This window comes from Coturnix japonica, chromosome 6 (genome assembly GCF_054131305.1).
Source record: "Coturnix japonica strain WE chromosome 6, WE-NBRP24, whole genome shotgun sequence".
NCBI classification, from domain to species: domain Eukaryota; kingdom Metazoa; phylum Chordata; class Aves; order Galliformes; family Phasianidae; genus Coturnix; species Coturnix japonica.
In genome coordinates, this window is record NC_140668.1 from 4,581,216 (window position 1) to 4,597,661 (window position 16,446).

Consider the following 16,446-nt stretch of genomic DNA (forward strand, 5'->3'; position numbering starts at 1 on the left):
ACCAAACCCAAAAAGTGTGTCCAGTCTTCTTGTTTTTAGACAGTCTGCTTTTTTAAAGGTACAAGGAAAGGTAGAGGCTGAGGAAAGCCTCCAAAGTCTTTCTCAAGCGCTCTACCTACAAGTATTAGAATCAAGAGAGAAAGGAATCATCACTGCTTGCCTCTGTTCTTTGGGACACCTGAAGTACCTGGGAAGGCCACACTTCCTGAGCCCTACAGACAGTCTGTCCCAAAGCAGCTGTTTGATCATTTCCATTGGGTGACGATGCATAGCGCTTGCATCGTCTGCAGGCACGGACTCTGATGCAAATCCACATCCTTAACTGTAGGTCCGTACATCCTTTATATACATGCTCCAGCTCCCCCTTGAAATTTTCTTTCTGTCCCTACATGTCAGCAGAGCACTTAGCAAGTCTCCTTCACGTCTAGACACCAACTGCCCATACAAGTGTGTGTGATAATGCACACTGCTGCGGCCAGCACTCTGTGTAAAGAGAAACTGTCAGAGAGCTGCACATCAGGGAGGGGTTTCATAGTTTCATAGTTTCATAGTTTCGTGCGGGTTGGAAGGGACCTTAGAGATCATCGAGTCCAGCCCCTGGGATTCGAGCCTCTGTGTAGCAGAGCGGCACTTCTACCACTTGCGCCACAGGGGGGATTCGAACTCCGGGCCCCAGTGTTGCAAGGCGGCGTCTTTAACCACTGCGCCACCAGGCCACACGGGTTCCTTGGTCTCAGCCTCTGCTTGCTTTTCTGGCTGGCTGTGAGGGACGCTCACGACCAGGTAAGATGGCACACAGAGGGCGTGGATCTCTGGGAGATAGGAGAGTTACATTCCCTGGAGCCAGATGTGCATTCTTCATTCTCGAGTGTTGAAGTCTCTTCTGGTGACAAAGCTGGTGAGACTCAGACAGAGGGATGAGAAGGCCAAAAAGACAGCAAGAGCTGTAACAGTACCTGTGGAAGCTGCTGATGAGCATGGACTTGATCAACCTGGTTCTCCAGGGAAGGTTTTGGAGAAGGCAAGGGGCAAGAGATGGGAGCGCAGGGAGACAGCGAGATGCTCTCAGCCAGCATTTGTGTGCCGGGGACAGAAAAGCCACTGGCACTGGAGTTTCTTGCTTGCTTGCAGGAGACTCGAGCTTTGTGGAGGTGGCCATGTATTTCAGCAGGGAGGAGCAGGCGCAGTGAGTGCTCTGCCGAGATGTGATGCCGTAGACATACGATTCCATGGCCCTGCTCGCAGAGGGCTTTGCTGCCTTTCCTCCTCATGAAGGCATCTTGGGCACTGCAGAGTGAGCCTGCACATGCAGCAGAATAAGTGCAGTGCATTTCCTTCCTGATGAATGCAACGGCAACTACAAAAGAAACACGAATGAGTGTGGGTATCAGAAGAGATTAATGTGCTCTGGACTCTGAGGAAAGACCCACAGTCACCGCTGGCAAGCAGGTGTCAGTCAGCCTTTCAATGAGGTCAGGGAGGGATGAAACAAGGCTCCAAGTATTTGTTGCACAGTTGAGTTGCTTCCTGCTGTGCTTCACAACACAACGTGTTTTTATAAAGATGAATGCCTGGGGAACGGAAAGACTACTTTCATACATCTTGTTTGTGTTAGTTGACTGCAGTTCCAACCAGCTGGACATACAGGGTCTGGCAAATGACACCTGGAAGGAGGTACAGGCAGGAGGCCCAGCACCCTGCAACCTCCAGGTGAGGGAGAGCAGGCAAGGATTCCTTTGGGACCTGCAGGTTCACTGTGTGCAGCATTACATGCAGGAGCATCTGAGTAAAAAGATGATGGCAGAGGTACAGAGCTAAGCATCACAGAGAGGGAGAGTTGCTCATCTTGTTTCCCACGGTAAGACAGGAACTAGGAGCCACGAGGAAAATGTGGCCGCATTCTGCTTTCCTCTTCTGTCCCACACCAGCCCCATCAGAGGGGAGGAACAGCCACGCTTCCACTGAGACGTTCCTCTTCATGCACAAATGAGCGTGCACGGAGCTGTGGGCAGTGCTGGGGCTGCACACACGTGGGTGTGCACAGGTGTGTCCATGCACTGCAGAGATTTGTGCACGCATGTGGGAGGGTGTGCAAGGACGAGGTGGTCTGTGTGTGTGTGTGTGTGTGTGTGTGCAGGGATGGGGTGGTACGTGTGTGTGTGTGTGTGTGTGTGCAGGGATGGGGTGGTACGTGTGTGTGTGTGTGTGTGTGTGTGTGTGTGTGTGCAGGGATGGGGTGGTACGTGTGTGTGTGTGTGTGTGTGTGTGTGTGTGTGTGTGTGTGTGTGTGCAGGGATGGAGTGGTACGTGTGTGTGTGTGTGTGTGTGTGTGTGTGCAGGGATGGGGTGGTATGTGTGTGTGTGTGTGTGTGTGTGTGTGCAGGGATGGGGTGGTATGTGTGTGTGTGTGTGTGTGTGTGTACAAGGATGGGGTGGTACGTGTGTGTGTGTGTGTGTGTGTGTGTGTGTGTGTGCAGGGATGGGGTGGTATGTGTGTGTGTGTGTGTGTGTGTGTGTGCAGGGATGGGGTGGTATGTGTGTGTGTGTGTGTGTGCAGGGATGGGGTGGTATGTGTGTGTGTGTGTGTGTGTGTGCAGGGATGGGGTGGTATGTGTGTGTGTGTGTGTGTGTGTGCAGGGATGGGGTGGTACGTGTGTGTGTGTGTGTGTGTGTGTGTGTGTGCAGGGATGGGGTGGTACGTGTGTGTGTGTGTGTGTGTGTGTGTGTGTGTGTGTGCAGGGATGGGGTGGTACGTGTGTGTGTGTGTGTGTGTGTGTGCAGGGATGGGGTGGTGGCCATTTGCACGAGCACAGAGGTGTGCAAAGCGGTGGGCGATTGCTCCGTTGAAGCAAGAAGCAAGCGTGACAGTGCTCCAGTTGTAAGGAAGTGCATTGCTGGAACAGGGCAGAGCTGAGCCTGCAACTGCAGCCTCCTTTGCACAGCCCAGCTCTCAGAGGGTGAGACAGTTGTGCTTCCTGAGCAGCTCAGGGACGTTGTGGACAGAAGCAGCCGAGTCCAAAGTTCCTGGTGTGAAGTGCTCCGAACATCGGGCTCTCTGGGCGAGCTCCCGGCTGACAGCACTGCTCCCCTCTGCCCTCGCCCGGGCCTGCTGGGAGCTGCAGGGCCTGCTGGGAGCTGCAGGCCCCGCAGGAACTACCACTCCCAGGATGCTGTGCGGCAGCACCGGGCGCCGCCATGACAGTGCTGTGTGCAGTGCTGTGCAGGGCTGGGCCTGTGGGCTCAGGGCACCGGGTGCTCCTTCCCTGAGCCTGCCAGGAGGTAAGGCACCGTGAGGGTGGTTTGGGGGAGACCAAAAGACGTAGAGAGGACGTAGGTGGGACATGGAGGTGAGATAGATGGGGCATGAACTGGATCTAGAGAGAGGGGTGAGAAGGCAAGGTGGATATCCGACAGGTGGGGACAGGGGCCTGTACAGGTCAAGGGCCAAGTCCAGCTCTGCAAGCACAGCAACATGTCGGGGACGCCGGGCTGCGGCTGGGGATGGAGCAGAGCAAGATGGAGAAAGGGGGGAACATTCAGGGAGCGAAGAAATCTCCAAGTGGGGCTTTCTCCATAGCTCAGCCTGCAGCGCAGCCACACGACCTAGGCAGGCCTCAGACTGAGATCCTGCTGCTGGGTGCTGCAGGGTGCAGCCTGGCTCAGTCCTCTCTGCACCTGGGGACTGATGGCTGTGTCTGGGATGGCAGTGAGCCTCCTCCACTCCAGGCTGAGCCACTCAGCTCTCCCAGAATTCCCGTCCATCCCCCTTTCTCATCCCTCCATTCCCACGCAGAACTGACTGAGGAGGGGAGGGATGGGTCCAATGGTGGTGGCAGATCTGGGACACTGCCCTTTCTGCTGCCCTTTCACATTGCCCTGAAGGTGGGCCCGGGGGCCTGGGGAGGTGGGCTTTGTAACTGAAGGAACGGCCGCAGGCAGGCAGAAATATGGCAAAGACATTTAATAATTGAACATAGCAAACAGTCAAGAAATGACAGTATTCCCAACCATTTCCCATCCTAACAATCCTTTCTGATCCCACCCCCTCAAACTCCCACCCCCAATCAACTTCCCTCCCTCTGCCAAAAACCTCCCAGCCCCCTGTTGTAATCCAAGAAGAATGGCAGCAGCCATGGATCAAGAGAAGGACTTAGAGCAGCAGCTGTAGAGCAGGATAAAGAGCAAACCGTGTTGGTGGTGGATGCGGCAGGCAGTGCCAGCAGGGCGTCCCCTGCTTCAAAGTGCACCTTTCCTCTCTCACCCACCACACATTCTCTCCTGCATTCAGGGTCTGAGGGATTTCTTCCAGTTGTACTCCATATCCGCATGGCCAGTGCGTGATACAGAGCCCAAGTGGAACACCTGCTTGGAAAATGAAATCAACTCCCCCATTCAGTTCTATGAGCGTGCGCCTTCCTCTCAAGTGATGCGTGGTCATATTTGAAAAATCCAAATTAGTTGGATATAAGAGAGGTAATAGCATCATAACCGAGCATTACTAATACATTCAATGATTATTGCCGCAGATTCCAGCACCATTTGTAACATCAGACCCCATTGGATGCACATCCAATCTATTAACATAGTAGAAGCACAAGATAACCTGGATAATGCCTAATAACTCTGGTTCCTGAGACAGTAGTTGGCGAACCTGAAGGCAAAAGGTCAGCCCGCTAGGACAAACAGCCAGACAGCAGTATGGTTAAATATGGCTGCGTCCATCGACTGCCCGAAAAGCCATGCTTTTATAGCAGACAGACGAGGGCATTTAAAAACCACACACACTAATTGAAGGAAAGCTATTGCAATAACAACCCTAAAACCCCCGTTGAAAGCCCCGAGCTACTCATTCTTTTCCTAGAGGTGTCCTTGGTTCTCATGCTGTTTCTCCCTCCACAGCTGCTGCTCTGTGAAGCCCTTCTCTTGATGCATGGCTGCTGCTCTGTAAAATTCTTCTGGTATTACAACGGCCCCCCAGATTCCCACCCCAATAATTCCTTCCTCCAAATTGCAACACTGAATTTCAGAGTGTAACAATATCAGAGTACAATTTCTCCCCCAGAATTGCCACCGCACCAAGTTCCCTCCTCATCTCCCTTTCTGCTCTTCTCGTCTGCGCGTCTTCCTTACTTTCACCCTGTCCTTTTTCTTCTGGTGATGGAGATCTTCAGGCTGGAGGAGCTCTTGTCTTGCTGCAGCCACCCCAGCATCCCTTGCCAGCTGTGCTGTGCCCAAACTCATCCTCGCTGATCCATGCCAGCCGATCATCGATGTCAGCCATGTCCTCCGGGCTGCCTGCGCTTGTTGTCACTGCTGGAACAGCAGTCTGGAAAAGGCAATCTGGAAAAGTAAGTTCTTTGTACTTGAAAACTTCTCAGTTCCTTCTGATCTCGATATACAAAGTAGTTCCAAGTCCCTGTAGCTTTTGTGTTTTCTTTTGCAGAAGGATTCTGTGATTCTGTGTGATTCTGTGATCTTTGAGATCCTTTTCAACCCAGGCCATTCTATGACTGTACAGTTCCATACTGGAACAAATATAAAATGCTAACTATGTAAAACATGGAGTCAAACCTGTGTGATTTGTCCACACCAGGAGGTGATTAGAAAACAATTTGTAAGCTACAAAGCTGCTTGCTGGAAAGGAAGAGAAAATAAAACTACAAGAAACAGGGAAAACATTTCTTCCTGAAAATAGGAAGAATAATGGACCTGCCATGAAATTTGGGTGAAGCTGCCTGATTTTATGAAGCTATTCACATTATTTTCTTGGTGCTGTGTTTCCCAAATGAGTGGTTTCTGGCTCTGCTGCAGCACCAGTCTGCATGTGAATATCAACTCTACTCTCCATCTGGGAAGATTAAGACTTCACTTCTCCCACCAGCACCACTGAATTACAGTTACTCAGTGATTAAACAAAGGAATCCTTAAAGAAGGGTTTACAGCTGTCCTGTTATCTGAAGTGCTTGGGGCATTCTGATGCTATTAAGCTCTATGTATTAACAAGTTCAAAAAGAAAAGGTAGGCATCTGATTGTTGTGACAGTTTCTAAGTGATTTGGAAAGCTGTACCTCCCAACCTCTCCTTCTATTTGATGGAGGTGACAAAGCTCAGTTTAATTTCTGACTGCTGTTTAAATTCTGAAGCTCGAGCTGGTTCCTGGAGCAGAAAAAGCTCGGAAGCTGTCCCTCCTACAAGCAGGCACCTCTGAGCAAAATATGACATCTCAATTTCTGATGGTAAGGTCAGGAGATCTGATACCAGCGTCTAGCTTTCGGCTTCATGCTGTGTTAGTGGGACCTTTGGCATCTAGCACTTAATGATCTTGAAGGTTTCTTCCAACCCAAGCCCTCCCATGATCCTATGATTCTGTGATTTCACTCAGGTTTATTAAGATGAGATGAGTTCTCCTAAATGCGCTGTTCTCCATATGATTATATTTGGAGTCTTAAATTATAATTGGGTGACTTAAACCAGACACCAAACTTTCTGATGGCCAAAATTAAATGAAATCAATCCTTTACTGTGTCAGTAGTCTGTAACTAGAGCCCATCAGGTAATTCCCAGCCTCCTGCCTGTATCAGTGGCTGCACACAGTGAAAAAGTCTGATGGGATTTTAACCTCTAAAATGTTCCAAAGCAACCAGAGGGTGAATATATTCACTATGCAAATACCTGCAGGAATAAGCTTGTCATGTATGTCCTCAGGTACCACAGTAGTTAATGGTGGGACTCAGTAGGTCATGCTGAAAGTTGAGTCTGCTGATCTTGAAGGTCTTTTCCAGCCTAAATGACCTTCTGCTAATATTTCTGTATTTATTTCTGTTCAGCTCCCAGAAAACCTCCCACCCAGCCCCCAGTTGACCCCGTGGTGAAAAATAAAACAGAAACCTCAGTGATGCTGGCATGGACCCCTCCGAAGATGCACTGCCCCATTCCAATCAATGGCTACATGTGGAACCCAATAAACTAACTGGCTTCACCTGGGTGAGGTGCCACGAGTCTCATGTCCCCGTCCCAGAGTTCACGGTGAGCAATCTGTCTGAAGAGGCTGATGATCAGTTCCGAGTGTCTGCAGTCAATGTGCATGGACAGAGCCCGTCTCTGGAATTCCCAGGGAGCGTGCACCTTGGTAAGCACAAAAACCCCAGTGGAAATGGGTCAGTGTGTGCTGAGCAGCTGTGTTGGTTCCCTAAAGATGCTTCCTTTGACTTTAAGGATAGTAGTGCATTAACACACCAAAGGCTTTCCCTTATTCCTAGTTCTCCTATCTCATATCAACCTCCAGCTACCACTAAAGTGATACAAGTTATGTTTCTGTGACAGGGACATGAATATCCTTATCTTTTGATATCTCATATGTGCAAGATCTGTAACAGATCTTAAGCATAGAAGTGCTTCTTCCAGCACTCATGCAAAGGGAGAAGTAGAAATGTCCCTATGATTTAATCTTCCATCTCTAAATGAGATACCAGACTTGCATCTAAAGAGCATTAAGACATCCATGTTGTTCTTCCTCAGAACCAGTCCTGGTTGTGAAATCCCCCCTAACAACTGGTGAAGCTGTACCTGGAGGGGATGCCATGTTTACTATTGACCTTACAACAACGTGTTGCGGCACTTGGTACCTCAATGGTAAAGTCTTACAGGAAAGCGAGACCTGGATCATCAAGAGAACCAAAACTACTCACAGCCTAATCATAAAGAACGTCCCCAAGAAGGATGATGGAGCAGAAGTGAAATTTGTTGCCAAAAATGTTGGTTTCAGCAGCAAGATGAGAGTGAGAGGTATTTGCTTTGATCCTTCTCCTTTCCTCTTACAGTCAAGGCATAGTTGCTGTGATCTGATGATTAGAACTGGGGCTGCAGGCATTCACTGACTGTACCAAATACCTGAAATTGCATCCCATGGACTGACGTGAGTCCTGGTAATGACCTAAACATGATAGCACTGAGTGTAGGGTAAGCCAATCTACCCAGCTGCTTGGTATCTGAACCAGATTGCTCCATGCCAGCTGATGAATGTCTGCAGTTCACAGCTACTGGTCAGTGCATTCAGTCAGCAGGTTTACCACTGCATCACCATAGAGCAGTACTTTCAGCTCCAGGTTCAGACAGCCTTTCTGATTGCACTGGAATAGTTTAGAAGTAGGGGAGCAATCATTCCAATAATATCTCTATCAATCAGCTTTGCATGACAAAATAGAACAAATAAACATTCATGATGGGAGGAGCTGTTTGTCATTGGGTGGAAACCTCCGCAGAAGCATGTTTAGAGCATTATTAATCAGTAGAAGGAGATGTTTGGTTGATTTTTACTTAGTAAATCCGGCAAGAAGAACAAATTAAATATCTTGAATTGCTCAGCACTGACCCAGTTATGAGTGCAGGAACAGAAGGTGATACTTTTTCAGAGATCTTGCAGCAAACATTGACCACGTTAGCCTGATATCAATTGAAATAACGAGGCCTTTGCTCCTGACAGGTGCTGCAGTGAGATTTACCAAGAAGAGCAAAGATGTAGAAAAGATCTCTGCTTTGCTGCGTGAGGAAGCCAAACTGCAGGCTGAGCTTTCAGACACAGGTGCTACTGTGGAGTGGATGAAGGATGGGAAGGAGCTCAAGGCCAGTGAAAAATAGGAACTGCACATTGTGGGGAAGAAACACACCCTGAAAATTCACAGCGTCTCAATGGATGATGCTGCAAGTTATCAGTGCATCTGTGAGGGGGATAAAATGCTCTATCAGCTTTCAGTGAAAGGTATGTGACAGTCTGGGCTGTCCTCTTCCTGCCCAGGGCCAGCAGACTGCATTCACCTGACTCCCCGACAGTCCAGCTGTTGTCAGACAGCATCTGGGGTGTTTTCAGTGGCTGTTTTGACTTGAACTGGCCAATCTGCTTTGTAGAGCCATTTGATTTCTGTGTTCTGTCCTGTGATTCGTCCCTAAGATATAGAGGAAATCAAGGGAAAGATAGGAAAAAGAGCATCCCAGTCTTCCTGTTCTTCTCCCAGGGTGGCCACGAGAGATGATGTAAACAGCTCTTTTTGTAGCAGTGATCCCAAATGTAGAAGAGACCTGTGAAGAGTCACAGGGATGTTTACTTAGCTGTCATTCCATGGTGGGCTTTTTCTTGCACAGATGTAGAGAGAAACTTAACTTTCCCACGCAGGTCTCTGTTTTGCTGCAGGGTGTAGGTCTGATCTCTGAGATCCACACGCTGGGCCTTGATTGCAATAAATGAGAGCCCTTTGTTTTCTCCAGTGGAAGACTTTCCATTTCTGCAGTACCCTCTGCAGATGACACAAATGCAAATGCACCTTCTTCCCAGCAACAATTGCCTTTTTTTTTTCACACTGAGTATGCATGAGGCTCTTCATCATATTCTGCTGGCTTGTCACCCTTGTTGATCCATGGAGAAACAACAAAGCCCTAGTGTATGCACTTTGGCATTGGAGAGCTTACTTAATTGCTTCTTCTCAAAGAACAAACTCCAGAGAGACATGGAGAAAGCTCCAAACAGAACTGAATAATGGGACTAAATTGATGGAGAGCAGAACTTCCTGCCAAGGCTTGTCAGCTAGTCTTAATTTTGCTTTTCTTCTCTCAGTCATGTTAGCATAATATTTCATACTGGCAGGTCTGCCCCCAGAATTAACTGAATTAGCTGATGGACGTTTCCATGTGCTTTGCACTGTAATGTGACTATCAAATGAGTAATCAATGCTGTTATTTTAAAACCTGTGTTGGCAAGCTGTAAGACAAACAACTGCTGTTGGTAGCTTGGTTACTGCAGAATCAGCTTTCGTGTATCTCATAGATAGGGAAGAGACCCTTAAGGGTCAGCTAGTTGGACTGCCTGGCAATGAACAGGGGCACCGCAGCTCCATCAGGTGCTCTGAGCCCTGTCCAGCCTGACTTTGAACATCCTCAGGCTCACCAATCTTATACCCATGCCACACACTCGCAGTATTTCACCATTCAGCATCGCCACTTGTATCTTCTCTTGCTGTAAACCAGAGCTAGCTGGTAAATCATCTGCTGTGCGGGTCAGCTGTGTCTCTCCCATGGGCATCACGTGGCTGCTGGGAGGCTCTGAAGAGCTGCAGCCAGAGGTGTGTCACCCGCTGGGCCTCGTGCCCAAAGGAGCCCACAGGAAAGTGTTGTTGCAGTTTGTCATGCACTGCACTGCCATGAGACTTGACGTGCCAGACATCCTCTGACACGTGACCTCCTGCATCCAGGCAGGACATCTGAGACGTCTCCTTCAGCCTGACGTGGCTGCAGTTTCACACTGGTTTTACTAAGGAAGGAGAAGGCACGTGGATGAAACTCTTTTCCTGCTCTTCCTGGCATTAGCTCATAGTACAAGTAAAGCACTGTCAGGTCAAGCCTGGAGGAGTAATGCTTGTCACTGACATGTTCATGTTCAGGGTGGAGCTGGAGGGTAAAATAACACAAGAAATTGTCATTGAAATTCAAGATCTGTGAAATTCAGCTGGCTGCATTCACAGAACCTGGCGTTAAGATCTGTTTTCTGGTTTCTATCTTGAGCCTATTTTCCATAACCCAGTCCTCATTTATGAACTGAAGCTCTACTGAAAGCCTTTCGCTGTGTATGCTCATGCTGCAGCGCAGCGCTTGTGACCTTTAACAGCACATTCACATTCCTCTGATCACAGGATCCTTAAGGTTGATTAAGACCCTCTAGTCCGACTGCTCACCCATCACCACCATGATGCTCACCATCAGCTAGCTAAAAACTCAGCAGAGATGATAGATCAAGCACAACACTGGATTTGGGATGGCTAGAGATTCCTAAGATATTGAAGGATTGCTTGCAGGTGGTGTTGGCTCAGGTATTCACCCTGCATCCCACCTCCTGTTCTGTTTGGTTGAGAATCATGCATTCTGCAATTTCACTTTGTAATTCAAAGACCCTGGCTTTATCTGTTGACAAACTGATCTAAAACAAGCCAAGAAGACTCCGTTGGAACTGGTTGATGCAGAACAAAGGCATCCCCAAAGGACAAGTTGCACTGTTTGATGAACATTATTGGATGAGAGCTAAGCTAAGATTTAAAAAGTTCTGGGGCTGTCTCTGAGCATCAGATACAGAGGAAGCCTGCATGATTCCCTGAGAATGGATACCTCCTACTTTGGTGTAGGGTTAAGGGAACACTAGCAGTAACTCCTATCACAAAATGTCACATGGCTCAGACAAAATGCCATCAAGAGGGCTTAATTAGGAGCACCAAATGGTCACAAGATGGTCTTAGGGCAGGGAAGTAATCTATCTATGTGATATTGATTGATGCTGTTAGTTCTTAACAGCTTGACTCTAGAGGGACTGTTCTTCTTTGGTCACCTAGTTTTAAAAGAATAGATGGCTCCTGTCTATTACAATTTTTAAGGCATTATTTGTTCACTGATGCCATAAATGTGCCTGGCATAGCAATTGGCCTTGGTATATTCAGCTCGGCGTCCAGTCGGATCTTGAATATCTCCACAGAAGGAGACTCCACCACCTCCCTGGGCAGCCCGTTCCAGTGCTACGTCACCCTCACCGTAAAGAAGTTCTTCCGCATCTTCGTGCAGAACTTCCAATGCTGAAGTTTCATCCCATTACCCCTAGTCCTGTCCCTACACATTACTGAAAAGAGACCAGCCACGCCACTATGGCACCCACACCTCAGGTATTTATAAACCTGGATCAAATCCCCTCTCAGCCTTCCCTTCTCAAGGCTAAACAGACCCAGCTCGCTAAATCTCTCCTCATAGGGGAAATGCTCCAGGCCCTTCACCATCTTAGTGGCCCTCCGCTGGACTCTTTCCAAGAGATCCCTGTCTTTTTTGTACTGGGGAGCGCAGAACTGGACACAGCACTCCAGAGGAGGCCTCACCAGGGCAGAGTAGAGGAGGAGGATCACCTCCCTCGACCCGCTGGCCATGCTCTTTTTAATACACCCCAGGATGCCATTGGCCTTTTTGGCCACTAGGGCACACTGCTGGCTCATGGTCAATCTGTCGTCCACCAGGACGCCCAGGTCCCACTCAGCAGAGCTCCTGTCCAGCAGCTCTTCCCCCAGCCTGTACTGGTGCATGCAATTATTTCTCCCTAGGTGCAAGACTCTACACTTGCTTTTGTTAAACCTCATCTGGTTTCTTACTGCTCAGCTCTCCAGCCTGTCCAGGTCTCTCTGAATGGCAGCACAGCCTTCAGGCGTGTCAGCCAATCCTCCCAACTTCGTGGCATCAGCAAACTTGCTGAGGGTGGTCACTATCCCCTCATCAAGGTCGCTGATGAAGATGTTGAACAAGACCGGACCCAGCACAGACCCCTGGGGGACGCCGCTAGTTACAGGCCTCCAGCCAGATTCCGCACCACCAACGACAACCCTCTGCACTCGGCCAGTCAGCCAATTCTCGACCCACTTCACCGTCCACTCATCTATCCCATACTTCCTTAGCTTTGTTATAAGGATGTCAAGGGGGACAGCATCAAAAGCCTTACAGAAATCAAGGTAGACTACATCTACCGCTCTCCCCCTGTCCACCCAGCTAGTGACATCTTCATAAAAGGCCACCAGGTTGGTCGAGCACGACCTCCCCTTGGTGAACCCATGCTGAGTACTCCTGATAACCTCCTTTTCTCCCAGTTGTCTGGAGATGGCATCCAGCACAAGCTGTTCCATCACCTTCCCTGGGACAGAGGTGAGGCTGACTGGCCTATAATTACCCGGGTCCTCCTTCTTGCCATTTTGAAGACAGGAGTGACACTGGCCATCCTCCAGTCTTCAGGCACCTCCCCAGTTCTCCAAGACCTCTGATAGATTACAGAGAGCGGCTCAGCAACGACCTCCAGCAGCTCCCTCAGCACCTGTGGATGCACCCCATCAGGTCCCAAGGATTTATGGACCTTAATGTTTCCTAGGCACTCACAGACCACCTCTTCCCTGACTAAAGGGAAATCTCCCATTCCCCACACTCTCTCATTAACCTCCAGGGCCTGGGATTCCGGAGGGAGAGCCCTTTCACTAAAGACAGAAGCAAAAAAGGCGTTCACTATTTCCACCTCCTCAGCATCCCTCCTCTCCCTGGAAGCACTCAAGGCCAGGCTGGATGTGTTGTGAGCAACCTGGTCTACAGCGAGGTGTCCCTGTCTATAGCAGGTTGGAACGAGGTGATCTTAAGGGTCCCTTCCAACACAAACCATTCTAAGATTCTAGGACAGAAAAACAGGCCAGCTCTCCCACATTGTTTCAGTGTCATTTACTTATAAAACAAGCTCTGGGACAACCCGAGAAGGTATTTGTTCCACGTGCAGCATCACCTGTGATAGAAACCAAGGAAGCTTACAGCAGGCCTCAGGACTCAGCAAGCCTTTTTGGCTCAAAGCAGGGCCAGCTGGAGCAGCTTACCACGAGTGCACCCAGCAGGGCCTCCATGCAGCTGCAGGCTTGCCGCATGTCATTGCATGTCATTGTGATGCAACAGTGGGTGAGCGTGACATAAAGCTGCAGGCTGGAACTCCGGTTGGGGTGGCCTCAGTTCGCTGCTGCTGGAGCGAGAGGTGGTAGCGGAGGGTTGCAGCTCTCAGAGAGTTCCTACCAGGAGCCATGGAGTGCTGTTGCAGTGCTGGATTCCGAAATCCAGATGAATTTCTGAGCAGAGCGGGGAAGAGCGGAAAGGTGAGCGCTGCTACATCAAGAGAGGGCTGAGTGCAGTAGCCTGGGGTATGCAGGGCTGCTCTGGGGCTGTAGATGCTCTCCAGAGGCTGAGGGACACTTCTCCTCATGCTGGTGCTGGAGAAGGCTTGCAGGGAATCGCACCTCTCTGCACATCCCAGCATCGGTTACAGAAGTGGGGAGGGAGCTGCCAAAGGGAGCGGAGGTGGGCTGGAGAGGGGAATGGAGTGTCTGAGTGTCCAAGCGTGTCTTTGTCTTTCTAGCTCCGACCCAGAGGACAGGAAGTTGGAGCAGGAGGTAGCTGGCTGTTGGACCTTCCACTCGGGGTTAAAATCCCTGTGCAGCCCGGCACCAAGCTCCTTTTCGCCAGGAGAAAGCTGGGGGAAAAGGTGAGAGGAGTAAGGAAGCGTCAAAAAGGGCTCTTGTTTCCTGGGGTTGCCGCCATGCCAAGGAGGCCTTGTGTTGGGATGCCAATCCCATGTGTTGGGATGCTGGGGCCAGGCATCCATCAGGCACAGAAATGTGGAGACCGGGTCGTTCCTGGAGGAGGGTGCAACCCTCTGCTCTCCCTCTTGGAGGACTTAGGAAAACCCAGACATGACTGTTTGGGAAAGAGGCAAGAGGCCAGCCTGTGGGTGTGAGCAGCTTGGAAGTGTCTCTGTCTCTTTGCTGCTCTCTCCTTCCCCATTCACACTCTACAACACATCTCTTCCAGCTCCACCAGCCTTCTCCTCAGTTTGACCTGAGAGATCCGTACAGTCGCAATCTGTGCACAGAGTACAACAGCCTGCATGACCCGCATCTGCGGGAGTTCCACAACCGCAAAAACAACCTGCGGAACCTGAAGAAACGGGGCTTGGTCACCGAGGATGGCGACGTAAGTTTGGCTGTTGGGCTGACCAACACGGGTCTCCTCAGGAGGGCTTTCCAGTCTGCCAGGCAGGGGCCTGACACTACAGCCATCTGTCATTGTCTCTTCTGTAGGTTGTCTGCACTCTGAAGGAGTTCAACGAGTACAGGCAGTACCTGACCAGGCTGAAGCTGGAGAAAAAGCAAGCAAAGAGGCGAGAAGAGGTAGGCAAAGCCCAGTATTGGTAGGCACGTGTCAGCAGCATGGCACTGAGGGCACGGGCTTTACTTGATGGATCTGAGGGAGATGGGCAAAGCAGAAAAGGTGAGGGGCGGGCTGGTGGTCTAGGCATTGAGGCATGGAAAGGACAGCTCAGCTCAGAGCTGAGCTAGCACAGCGTGCTGGTGTGAAGGCAGCCTGGAAAGTTGCTTGCTTACAAGCAGAGCACTGTGGCAGCCGTTCTCTTCTGCCCTCATTGCAAGGCTGAAGCAGTGTGCTTGCCCTCTTCTGCGTAAAGCAGCAGTACTTAGGGTGGGAAGCACTCTCTAAGACAAGACCAAGCATAAACCCTCTGTTCCCTTCCAGGATGAGCTTCTTCGGGAGATTTCCAATTTGAAGAAATCGATCCACAGACTACAGATGGCTGTTGGAAGTAACCGCGGGAGACAAGTCTCATGCTATCATGGTCAACAAGCCTCGTTTATTAGGTGTTACAGCATCTCATTTATACAATCAGTAATAAGTTCATGCATATTGCAAAAGTTAAGCTCAGGATTGGTGAATTAGACATTACTTCATCTGACCTTTGTGGTTAGTCTTATGGATACTTTTTCTTTGCAGCTCTGTCTACACCTTGCTACACATCTTGCTTTTCCCTTAGGCCGTCCTTGCTCCTAGATACATATTTCATCTTTAGCTACATACCCTGTCTTTTCACATACTGATTTCTCCACAGCTGCTTAGCCCGTGACCGTCCCTAGAATAGACCGTCTTTGTCTTTAATCACGTTCATTCTTTTACAATTTAACTAGTGGAATCTCTTCATGTCCTTTCTCATGAAGCCATTCTGCATAAACACTCTCCACATTTCCCCCGTTTTCTTTTAAAATGAAAAGGCTCAGTTCAACGACCGATTAATCATATTTAACAAGCAGTTCAGTTCAATTGTTCAATCAGTTCTCATGTAGTTTTATCCTGCTCCATAGCTGCTGCTCTGTGAACTCCTTATCTCAATCCATGGCTGCTGCTCCGTAGAATTCTTCTTGTATTACAACAATTCCATGATACTGCCTATAGAATAACAACACTACTTATATTAATAACATAACTATTATAACTCAATCAAGACCTCGATTGACAATACTGTAAAAGTGAAAAAAGAGACAAGTCAAATATAACATAACAACATTACTGTTAAACCTACTAAAAAGAACAAACATGTTTGTACTGCAACCTAAGTTTCTGCAACCTAAAAATAAATCCGTGAGGGTCCCATTGTGTTAATCTGTAACTGATCAGGAAAAGTCTTCAATTTTCATATACTCTGATATATTGATTTTAATGACCACTAAAATTTGTGCAATAAATGCTTTTAAGATGCTCATAACCATGCTCTACCAACTGAGTTATCCGGGCTAATAATTGATTAATGATTGTGCAATTTTATGAAGTAGCATGTCAAATAGAACCAATTTTAGAGGACAAATGTACTAGAGTATCACTAGGGGCATTATTACTTATTGACCCTTGAGAAACAGCAAGCTGTGTTGGTGGTGGATGCGACAGGTAGTGCCAGCAGGGCGTCCCCTGCTTCAAGGTGCACCTTTCCTCTCTCATCCATCACAGATTCTCTCCTGCATTCAGGGTCTGAAGGATTTCTTCCAGTTGTACACCATATCCGCATGGCCAGTG

At 49.0% G+C, this 16,446-nt stretch overlaps 1 protein-coding gene across 1 annotated transcript; it reads left to right on the top strand.

The window, feature by feature from the left end:
• Window positions 1-13,543: 13,543 nt before the first annotated feature.
• On the top strand, window positions 13,544-14,685 carry LOC146760261 (fibrous sheath-interacting protein 2-like). Its single transcript, XM_085551394.1, has 3 exons — window positions 13,544-13,688; window positions 13,949-14,074; window positions 14,401-14,685. The coding sequence occupies exons 1-3, from the start codon at window positions 13,617-13,619 to the stop codon at window positions 14,683-14,685; spliced, it is 483 nt and encodes a 160-aa protein (XP_085407520.1). The 5' UTR covers window positions 13,544-13,616.
• The last annotated feature ends 1,761 nt before the right edge of the window (window positions 14,686-16,446 follow it).

Bases quoted from the DNA above. Each gene is read 5' to 3' on its own strand.
- LOC146760261 (XM_085551394.1), top strand. From the start codon at position 13,617: ATGGAGTGCTGTTGCAGTGCTGGATTCCGAAATCCAGATGAATTTCTG. The intron at 13,689-13,948 runs GTGAGCGCTGCT...TTGTCTTTCTAG, and splicing joins GAGCGGGGAAGAGCGGAAAG to CTCCGACCCAGAGGACAGGA. The intron at 14,075-14,400 runs GTGAGAGGAGTA...CATCTCTTCCAG, and splicing joins GGAGAAAGCTGGGGGAAAAG to CTCCACCAGCCTTCTCCTCA.